This window comes from Chelonoidis abingdonii, chromosome 3 (assembly GCF_003597395.2).
Source record: "Chelonoidis abingdonii isolate Lonesome George chromosome 3, CheloAbing_2.0, whole genome shotgun sequence".
NCBI classification, from domain to species: domain Eukaryota; kingdom Metazoa; phylum Chordata; order Testudines; family Testudinidae; genus Chelonoidis; species Chelonoidis abingdonii.
The window spans coordinates 96,529,509-96,540,598 of record NC_133771.1 but is presented as its reverse complement, the minus strand read 5'-3'; the positions used below and the strand labels follow the sequence as shown (position 1 = coordinate 96,540,598).

The following is an 11,090-nucleotide window of genomic DNA, read 5'->3' as shown; positions in this document are numbered from 1 at the left end:
TCATGAGGTGGGCGCGTCTTCAAAGGTTTGACCTCTGGTTCTGATATCCCGGTGTCAAAAATGCTCCAACGTAGTAGGCGTGTTTGGGAAATGACCCATCTGGTTCCACTTTGGTCTCCTGACCGCCGACGGGCGTGATCCGGGTTATCCCCATTCTGGATCTGGCCCTTGGTTAAAACAGTTTTATTACATCATTCATTGGTGTCCCTTGCATTTGAGCCGCCACGTTCTGCTAAAGGGCCACTGAGGTGTTGACCTCACGCTCTACCATGTTAACTGGTTTCAGGGATGCTGTACCCAGAATGCAGGCTCTTTCAAAATTTTTCTAAGAAGGTCTGCAGTGTCATCACGCTGCCTTGTAGTTGGGAAATTTCTGTGTTGCTGTGTAAGAAGTATTTGGCGAACGGGTTGTTTAAAGAGTGGTTGGGTTCTGTTGGCTTGCCTGTCTAACTCCAGTTCATGTTTCTCTGTTTGTCCCTCTCTTCCACTTTTCTTGGTGGTGTTTCTCCCTCTGGAGTTCTATCTGTCTTCTGTGGGCGCTTCTCTTCTTGGTAGTTTTCTTTCTGATCTGCCTTTTGGCTTTCTTATCTCTTTGGGCTGCCTCCTGGGCTTCTTGTTCGGCCTTAAATTAGATCCATCCGTCTCTTATGTTCATTTCATTTGTCATGGCTTGTGCCCTGCCTTTTTCCCTTTTCAGCGCATCTTTGGAACTCATGGTGCCTGTTTTTCTGTGTTGGGTGACCTCTGGTGTTTGTTTGCTGAACTGCTGGCTATCTCTCACCCCCCCCTACAGGGATTTGTAGGAGTTAATTTTTAGTTTCATATTCATGGCTGCATGAATCCAGGGAAAGGTAGCTTTACATTTGGTTTCGCACTTATACTTTTCCCCTCAACATTTTTCACTTTTGTTTTGCCAAAAAACTAACTAAGCTATTCCTGTTATTTTTGATGGGGGTATGTATACAAGATTTTTTTCCTTTTAAATATATGATGCATCCTTTATCAGTTACTTACGGTGAAATCTTTTCAAGGTCAAAATGCAAGAATTACTGGCAGTTTTCACTCTGATATTTGCATTTTGTGTACTACTGTTTATGTATGACAGTTATATAATCTGACAACTTTATAAGGGCCAGACTGAGATACTCTTCCTCACACTGAATTGTGTTTTACTCCACAAGTAATTTCACTGACTACAGTGGAGCCAGTTGTAGGGTAAACTACTATTCAGTGTGAGTAAGAGTAGCATAGTCTTGTCCCCAGTGGATGTCCTTGCCATTCATTTGAGATCAGGTTGCTTTCCTGCAGGTCTCCTGGGAAAACTGAAAACTGGAACAACTTTTTATTTTTACTTTCCTCTTTGTTAAATTTTTATGAAGTACCTGGGGGGGAAAACGTTAAATGAAGATTTCTGACATCATTTCTTTCTTTTGAAATATATTGTGTAATAATATAATACTATTTTCACTGTCTTCCAGTACAATACTTGATCATAACATATTTGATTGTTATAGAAATTAGCTAAATGTGAAGAAAACTAGTGGCTATCCAGGGAGAATAAAATAACCATATTGTAAAAACTACTACATTAGCAGAAAGGCATATGGAATAAACAGGAATATGTCAGTACTTCAGTTTAGTTAAACTGAAATGTAAAGATCCCCAAAGAAGCTTTGTTAGCTTTTAAAAAAGCTAGCACATACCCAGCTGCAATGACACAGTGCAGCACTGTCTATTACTACTGACAGTTTATGTGACATTGAGCAAAAAGATTACTGAATATTCCTAGCATCGTTCAGTCTGTGGAATGAGGCCTTGAATCAAATATACATTCTTTCTCTGTGTGTGGTAAAGACAGTGAGAGCATTTGATAATTCATTGTCTTTCCATTGTGTTTAATTATGATTCTCAATCCTTTCTTTTTCCATCCTTAACTCTTACTGTGTTTTAGATATAAAGCAAAGAGGAAAACAGCGGACGTTTCAGTGTGATAAAAAGACGTATACAGAAATTACCTTTCAATTACACTCTTCACACACCAACATTTAATGTGATTGATTTCTGTTTTAGTCATTAAACTGAATACTAATCTGCATATTATGGCTTTTAAAAAAGAAGCCTCTGGCTCAATGCAAGTGAAATGAGAATGCAAGGAATGTAATTTAAATATAAGTTCTTGAAAGTTTTGAAGTATCTACAGTGTTGTGTTAATGGCTGAAAAGAAAAACAGGCATGAATATATCAAACAAAAATAGCAAAATGTTCAATATTCAGAAAAAACGTAAACTTATGGGGCTCTTGACGGAGGGTGCTTTGTAGGTTGCTTACAAAGTCTAGAATGTTAGTTCCTGGAGAAGGCGTAAACCCCTCCCATTGCTGCTTCACCAACTGTAATGGCCCCTTAACCTCGTGGCCATACACAAGTTCAAACGGTGAAAACTCTAAACTGGAATGTGGTACAGCCCTGTAGGCAAAAAGCAACTGCTGCAACACTAGGTCCCAATCACTGGAGTTTTCATTTACGAATTTACGTATCATGTCCCCCAAAGTTCCATTAAACCTCTCCACCAGGCCATTGCTTTGATGGTGGTACGGGGTGGCAACCAAGTGATTCACCCTATGAGCTTCCCACAGATCTTTCATGGTCCCTGCCAGGAAATTAGTTCCTGAATCCGTAAGGATGTCGGAGGGCCAACCTACCCTGGCAAAAATGTCTCTTAAGGCTTGGCACACAGTTTTAGCGCCCTGGTGTTGCTTAGAGCTACTGCTTTCAGCCATCGGTAGCAAAGTCCACGAAAGTCAGTATGGACTGCTTTCCTCTGGGGGTTTTTTTTGGGAAAGGACCCAGAATAGTCCACAGCTACTCGCTGAAATGGGACCTCAATTATGGGGAGTGGCTGGAGAGGGGCCTTGACCTGGTCTTGGGGCTTTCCCGCTTTGCACACCCACAACACTCACAAGACCAGGACACGATAACTTGGGCAACGTCCTTGCCCATCCTCTCCCAGTGGAAGGACTTTCCCCAACCTGTCTTTGGTTCTGTTCACCCAGCATGGCCACTGGGATGATCATGGGCTAAGCTTAAGAGCTTTCCCAGTACTTAGTTGGAACCACCAACTGTTTTTGAGGCTGCCATTCTTCTGGTGTCCACCAGAAAAGAGTCTCCTTGTATAAAGTCCTTGTTCTATAACAAACCGGGATCGGTTAGAAGAAGCTGAGAGGATGGTGGGGTGCTCCGTGCCACCACCAGCTTTCTGAAGGCTGTCATCTGCTTCCTGCTCATTCTGGAAACTGTTCCCTTGAGGCTGGAGACACCAGTTCCTAGACTGTGGACTTGGGCTTGGTCCCTCTGGAAGCGAAGTAGGTGATGGGGTTGTGTTCATTGCTGGTGAACCGCTCCCTACTGGTGCACCAAGTGGTATTTCAGGCTCTGGCTGAGCCTCTTCGGTATGGTTGTCTGCTGCTTCTGCCAGTTTAGGCCTGCTGGCGCCCTCTGGCGCTGGGGTTGAAGATGCTTTTGCAAGCTCTGGCGTCAGTGCTGGGAACGGTTCTGGTGCTGGTTGCTTTTCCAGTTCCAGTTCTGGGACTGGAGGTACTGTGGCTATTGCCGTTGTTGGCAGGGGATCCGGCACCACCTCTGTCTGGGTCTCTGATAACACAGATGAGGCCCTTGTGGATGGCTCAGGAACAGGGATGGGTCTGGAAGCTTGCCTGGCTCAGCTGCGTGTAACCATTCCCACTTTCTTGGCCCACTTCATCTGGTTGGCCATGTCTTCCCCCAGTAGCATGGGGATGGAATAATTGTCATAGACTGCAAAAGTCCACATTCCTGACCAGCCTTTGTACTGGACAGGCAGTTCAGCTGTAGGCAAGTCTACAGATTTTGACAAGAAGGGGTAAATTGTCACTTGGGCCTCTGGGTTGATGCACTTGGGGTCCACTAAGGATTGGTGGATAGCTGACACTTGTGCCCCCGTGTCTCTCCATGCGATAACCTTCTTTACGCCCACTCTCAAAGTTGCCCTTCACTCCAAGGGTATTTTAGAGGCATCTGGGCCTGGGAATCTTTGGTGTGATGGTGGTATAATGAACTTCACTCGGTTGGGGTTCTTGGGGCAGTTGGCCTTTATATGTCCCAGTTCATTACATTTAAAGCATCGCCCAGCTGACTGGTCACTGGAGGTGGGTTGCTGGAGACTGGTGAGGTGGGAGAATAGGGAGTCTGGGGTTTTCCTTGGGTTGTAGATGGGGTCTTGGGTTGCCCTTTGGGTTAAGGTTTATTGTCTGTGTGCCCCCTGTGATTTTCGCTCCCCTTGCTAGTAGCCTTTTTCTTTTCTGCCACTTCCACCATCTGGCTCCAATCTCCCCCACCTCAGTTACAGTTTTGGGCTTCCCATCTATGATGTACCTTCTATTTCCTCAGGAACACCCTCTAAGAACTGCTCCAGTTGTATTAGTAGGTGCAGCTCATCCAGAGATTTAACATTTGTTCCTGATATCCAGTCATCATAATTCTTTCCAATCTGGTAGGCATGTCGGGTGAATGACACATCTGGTTTCCACCTTAGGGCTCTGAACCGCAGACGGGCATGCTCTGGGGTTAGTCTCATTCTGATTCTGGCCTTGGTTTGAAAAAGTTTATAGTTGTTCATGTGTTCCTTAGGCATTTCAGCCGCCACCTCTGCTAAGGGTCCACTGAGCTGTGGCCTCAGCTCTATCATGTACTGGTCTTCAGAGATGTTGTACCCATGGCAGGTCCTTTCAAAAATTTTTAAGAAGGCCTCAGTGTCATCACCTGCCTTGTAGGTGGGAAATTTCCTGGGATGGGGAACAGTACCTGGAGAAGGATTGTTAGAGTTGGCTGGAACATCTGGCTTAGTCTTTGCTAAGTCCATGGCCCGCTGGTGGGCCTCCCTTTGGATTTCTATCTCTCTTCTGTAGGCCGCCTCTTTGCTTCTTGTTCTCTTTTGTGGGCCACCTTTTTGGCTTCTTGTTCTCTTTTGTGAGCAGCTTCTTTGGCTTGTGCTTCTGCATCCAGTCTTGCCCGTTCCTTGGAACTCATTGTTCCTGCTTTCTTGTGCTGGTTGTGCCCTCTGCAGCTTACTGCCTGGAATGCTGCAGCTCTGGCTGCTTCCTCAGGGTTGCTTGGTAACAGAGACTTCTAACTATTACTTTGCCCGAAGAGTTAGACAGAAAAAAAAAACAATTCATTTGCAAATGCCCTTTGCTGGTGTCTGCTAGCTCACAGTTTGAGCGTCCTTTTTAACAAAGACCTTTGTTAAAGAACTTAACACCTATGCCTCCAGGCTACCTTCCTCAGCCAGAAAAGAGAGAAGAAAAAAAAAATTCTCTGGCTGTGGTTTTAAAACCCACTCCCCTCAGCCTGCTTTCAAGCAGCTAGCAGAAGAGAAAAAAAAATCCTACTGGCTTTTGGTTTGAAACCCAATCCTTTTCAGCTGCATCCAAGCAGTTAGAAAAGAGAAAAAATCACTGCGCTTTTGGGTCTATGACTTCCCAAGCCTGCACACTATGCAAGGGTCTTATTCCCACGTTATACTGTGCGTCCAGAAAGTGGGGACCTGCCTAATGTAGACCCTCTAGAACTTAATTCATAGCTTATAAGATAGCTAATATAGCTGGGACCGACCAACACTGATAACTGCATGGCTGCACCAACCAAAACATATAGTGTTATGGTACAACTTTCTGTCCCCCAAAAACCTCTCCTGGGGAACCACACAGACCCAAATCTCTTGGGCTCTTAACCACAAAGAGGAATAAACCATTCCCAGCCGCTCCTTCTTTCCGCCCATACTAGCCCTGGGTGAGTGCACTTTACTGTGTGATTCACTAACTTACTCCTTGAATCTTAATAACAAGAGACTGAATCCACCTTCCCCCCCTCCTCCTTTCCCCACACCAATCCCTGGTGAGTCAGATCAGTTCCCCTTGGGTCTTACACAAGAAAAAATCAATCTGGTCCTTAAAAGAAAAGCTTTAATTAAAAGAAAGAAAAAGTAAAAATTATCTCTGGTACAATCAAGATGGAAATGTTAGCAGGGACTCAGCTTTTACATTAGACCAAGGGACTCCCTCCCCTAGCCTAAGTTAAGTTACAGCAAACAGAGGTAAAAATATCCTTCCAGTGCAAAATACACACGTTCAATTGGAATACAGAGCAAACCGAAACCAAGAACTATTACGCCTTCTAGCTATTAGCCTTATCTAGGCTTGAACATGAAGGACTGTTTCAGAAAGATTTGGAGAAAACTGGTTGCCACATCTGGATCCTCTTAACCAAAGAGAAACAAAGAAGCAACCCAAAAAACACAAACAAAAGACCTTCGCGCTCACCTCAAGATTTGTGAAAGTATCTTGTCCCCCGAATTCGGTCCTTGTAATCAGGGTGTCAGTCAGGTTCACTGAGCTTGTTAACCCTTCACAGGTAAAAGAGACATTAACCCTTAACTATCTGTCTATGACAGACCCTCATTCAATCACGGGATGTGCAGAAACTTTCGCTGGTAGGGAAACTGTGCGTCCAGGGCTCAGCCTAGTAGGTGACCAGATAGCAAATGTGAAAACATGGGGACAGAGACCGAGTGGAGTAATAGGTGCCTATATAAGACAAAACCTGAGTTTATCAGGACATGTCCCATAACATCCAGGACATCTGGTCTACTCCTAGGTGCTCTAGCCAGTCTGCTAGCTTATGAGGAAGCCACTTTCAGCTAATGCACGGCTGTATGCCATGTCCCTAGCACTGTTACTCTAAATGCTTTGGTTTACAGCAATATGCTGGCCTTATCAAATCAACAGTCTCAGGCAGATGGTCAGCACACAGTTGTTCCTAGCATCTAAGGGAAAGTATCAAGTAGCACCAGAAGAGTTTTTTCTTTGTGTCCCTGTTGAAGTCCAGCTCTATTTCTCGGTTTTCTTTTTGCAGAGCGATACAATTGCCAGACATCCCTCTCCCTGTCTACCTTGTCAGTCCCATGGAAGGATTTGCCTGATTCTTTTTTTTTTTTTTTGGACAGACTTATTTTGCCCTGTTAAATATGGACATGAAATCCAGAGCTTTATAGAATGTTAATCGTTATTTATGATGACGATGAAGCAATAGTATCTTAGCCTGCTTTAAAGAGCATATTTTGAAGATCAGTGTTCATAATTGGTTTTTTAAATATATAACTAGTGCTATTCTCCTAGCTGGCTGTTAGCAAAAAGGGCGGATCAATGTACTGGGAACCTATTCTTTATACCTAGCACATTAACAACGTTAGGGCTTCCAGAGCTAGTATACACTTTGAGAAAAGAGTGTTTTTGTAACCTGTCATTTTCTATTTAAGGCTTATTTTGTATTCCTTGAAATCATCAAATGGAATGCTCTCCTAATAGTGAAGAAATGGGTTCAGTCTGTAAAAGCCATTTGCTAGCAAATTTCTAATTAGAAAGAGCTGTCTGAACTTGAGCACACTGATTTTTCACTTTTAAACAAAGGGAAATAGAGTATCTGTTTGCACCATAAAACACCAAGGCAGTGACATGCAAAAGTAAAATAAGCTACCTTCAAACATCTAAAATTCATTACACTGTAATACTGCATCTTTTTTCATAGCTAATAATTTTTTTTGTGTGTATTTGTGCAGGAAGAAGCACTCCATAGATTTCGAGTGAGTGATTATTTAGAATACATGGAAAGCTTGGAGGCAACCTACAGGCCAGTGCTGCTGAGAGACATGAGGAACATTAGAATGCAGAACACATAGATCAAGCAAACAAGCATTTCATCTTCAAGCTTTAGTTACGTTCTGAAAGGAAGTGCTGATTGTTTTATATCAGTCTCCATAAAAATTCATGCTGTGGAAATATACATATGTTAAAAACCATAATAAATGTTTTCAGAATATAGGTTTTTCAAGGGGACATCATCTGAATTGGATCAACTGAAAAATAACTTATTTCTCCATACTGTACGTACTGCCTTATTTTTATTTGGTAGATTGCTTGAGAATCTGCCCATAGCTAACGTAGGGGTCTTGTTTGTATTCTCTGGAAGCTGTTCCCAAACTAATACATTTTGGTCATCTCCTACCCACACCATCTTACCTAAAACTTTAAAATTCTGCACAGGTCTGGCAATAAGAAGCAGTACTGAGAATAATCACTTGAGTATCCTGTAGTTATGTGAATGGGGATGAGCAAAAGCAAAGCAGCTTTGCTGGATGCAGCTGATCTGACCTTGTGGTTTTGGCTGAGGAAGAATAGTTAAATACAAGTGGAACAAAGGACTGATACTGCCCTCAGCCATAATGGTTTCTATACTATAAATATATATTTGTAATCTTATATGCTCATTTTATATTCTCAGAATGGATAAAGGGGAAGGCAGATTACTAAAATATGCAGTATTCAGTACAGTCATTTTATCGATTGGTTTGATTTGTACATATTACCATTATATAAAAAAAACTCACATTGATAAAAGCAAGGTGATTCTGAGGTAAATAAATGAGCAGTGTGGATTACTCTTCTGTCCGATCTGGAGTCAACTTCAGAAAACATGTCAAAGAAGATGAGTGTGACATCAATTCTGGAAATTAGTGATGCATTTGTGCTTTTATACAATGATTGATTTCAACATTCCGAAATTGTGTTTTGGGGTATATAAGCCTGGGTTTCTGAAACATAAGTCAAAATAATTTTGTTATGTGTCACTAATACAAAAAATGGAAATTAATCTAAAATACTTTTTGCAAAATGTTCATTAAGGTTCATTTACTTGTTTTATCTTTTCTGTTCATTCATCTTCGACAGTTAAAATACTGACTTGAAAATTGGAGTATATAAAAATAATTCCATTACACTGTAACCTATAGTTCTGTTATTACAATAGCATGGCAGGTCTATAAAAAAAAATTCAGTGAGTTAGCTTGACATACTGGACTTTTTGCCCTAACTGATATGAATTTAACAAAGGAGCCCTAAAAATGGTACTAAAAGCACAAGAACTACTTTTAAAATTACATTTTCCAAACTTGTTTCCCAATGTATAATATAAGTTTATGGTTCCCTTTCTTCCCATTATACCGGTGAGTTATTGTATTTGGTGTAGAGAATCTTGCTGTGCTTTGTTACTGTTTTTAAAAAGCTGCATCACAGTAACAGGAAAAACTGAACAGAAAAAAGGGTCTATAAATTAATTTTGAAATGTTCTCTCCTTCTCTTGATTGGGATCTGAGGGAAGATGAAGCAGGTAAGAATCTGAATTCATCTTATGCTGAGAGGCCAAATTTTATGTCACCAAGGAAAGTCTTTGACTAGATATACAACAGTTTGATTAGTTGATAACAGTTGTAAACTGTGCCAACTACTGAGAGTCTTTTTCACCTTAATTTTGTACCATAAATATCCTCTGATTTTAACAACTGAGTCAAGGCCAAAAATGAATGTCCAACAGTTTCTTGGATTTCTAAGGCTTAAGTACCATGTAGTTATGAACGAAAGTTTGTGCTTTCCTGGAATAGCAAAGGAATTGGATTTTCAGTGCTTACCTGCTGGTAAGATCCCAAAGGCTCTCCCAGCTGGGATGTTGCCCCAGGTATCAAAGGGAGGAGACAAAGCAGAGCACTGTTCAGCTACTCCCTTGAATTTGAGATATACAGATTTGTGCTCTGTGCAGACTCACTAGCAACAGCCATTGCTCTCCACTTTTCCTGTAACTATGTGGGTTACTCATATGTCCATAGTGAACATGAGGTTATAGAGTCTCCTTTGGCTGGTTCTTCATTGCCTTCCCATTAACATATTAGAAAGTTGGTATTTTGGCTACATCTTGTCCTAACATGCTGGGAGAAGATTAAGTGCTAAATGTTCATTTTTGCTCACTTTCATTCCACAGTGAAATCTAAGAGAAGAGTTTTCACCTGTACTTAGAACAGGAAATGACTGTGGGACAAGCTAGCAAATGTTGACTTGTCAAAGGCTAAGTGGGTACGCATGTATGTTCTTGCATATGCAAAAGATGAACTCCAATTGGAACTTTTATTTGTGTACATCAGTAGGAGGAGGTCATTATTTTATCTTATTTAAATTCAGAAATGTAACTTGAATGTACCAATTTATTCCAGATTCAATAATGTGTATCTTGTTCCAGTTTTCTTTTCCTGACAACTATTAGTCTCATAACTGTAGATGATGTATTTACCTGCATACCTCTAAAAATGGTTCTCATTTTAGCAGACTGAGGGCTGTGCTATTTATTTATACATTGTAGTTTTGAGCACCTGTATATGCATTCTTTTTTCCATTAGATGTACCTTAGAAATACAGAGCCAATAATAATTTTGATCAAATTGTTTTGTTGTAGGCCAAATATGGAGTAAATGCAGAAAGGTTATTAATTATTTTTTTTTAAAAACATTTTAAACACCAAGACAACTAATGTGAAATGTTGAAAGATGATCTGGAGCGTAATCTCATCTTTAAATCCATCAAACCACAAAGAGTCTGACTTGAGACAACGACCCCTTACCCTTTACAAAGTCTGTGATTTAGTGGACGAGGAGACATCTGCTACTGACTTTCTAGACCGGGGTTATGATCAAGTGACAAAAGCTACTTCTCTTCATTTAGAGAGACTTCATACCCCAGTGTCTCCCCTTCAATAAGAAGCAGCATCACTCTCCATCTCTTCTTCAGGATAGAGAGAAATCTCGTCAGAAGGGGCTTCATCTCCTATTGCGTCTCATCAGTAATAGGACTACCGAAAACCATCATGTCATTGGTGAAATCTTATTCCCATTGAAATCAGTGGCAAAACTCCCATTGACTTCACTCAGGCCAGAATTGCATCCTGTCTTTCTTCATTGACTTTGAAGAATTGTTTTGGGAGAGAATTGTGTGGGTGCACTTGAGAGAGATTCCCAGAACCCTCTTTCCCCTGCCCCTTCACAAAAGCCATAATCTGGCCCTAGAGATCGGAAATTTTTGAAAAAGAAAGCAGTACAATCTTTGTGCACTAATTTCAGTCACCTTTCTGAAGCCAAGTCTTGCAGCAGTGAGGAGGATGTTGAGTCAATAAGGAACTT

At 41.4% G+C, this 11,090-nt stretch overlaps 1 protein-coding gene across 1 annotated transcript in view; it reads left to right on the top strand.

Annotated features, from left to right (window-relative positions):
- The window catches only part of TBC1D32 (TBC1 domain family member 32), a 224,969-nt gene extending 216,223 nt beyond the window's left edge, over positions 1-8,746 (top strand). The window contains exon 33 of the mRNA XM_075063908.1: positions 7,650-8,746. Coding sequence (XP_074920009.1) covers positions 7,650-7,769 — 120 coding nt within the window. The 3' untranslated portion in view covers positions 7,770-8,746. The remainder of the gene's footprint in view (positions 1-7,649) is intronic.
- Positions 8,747-11,090: the final 2,344 nt, after the last annotated feature.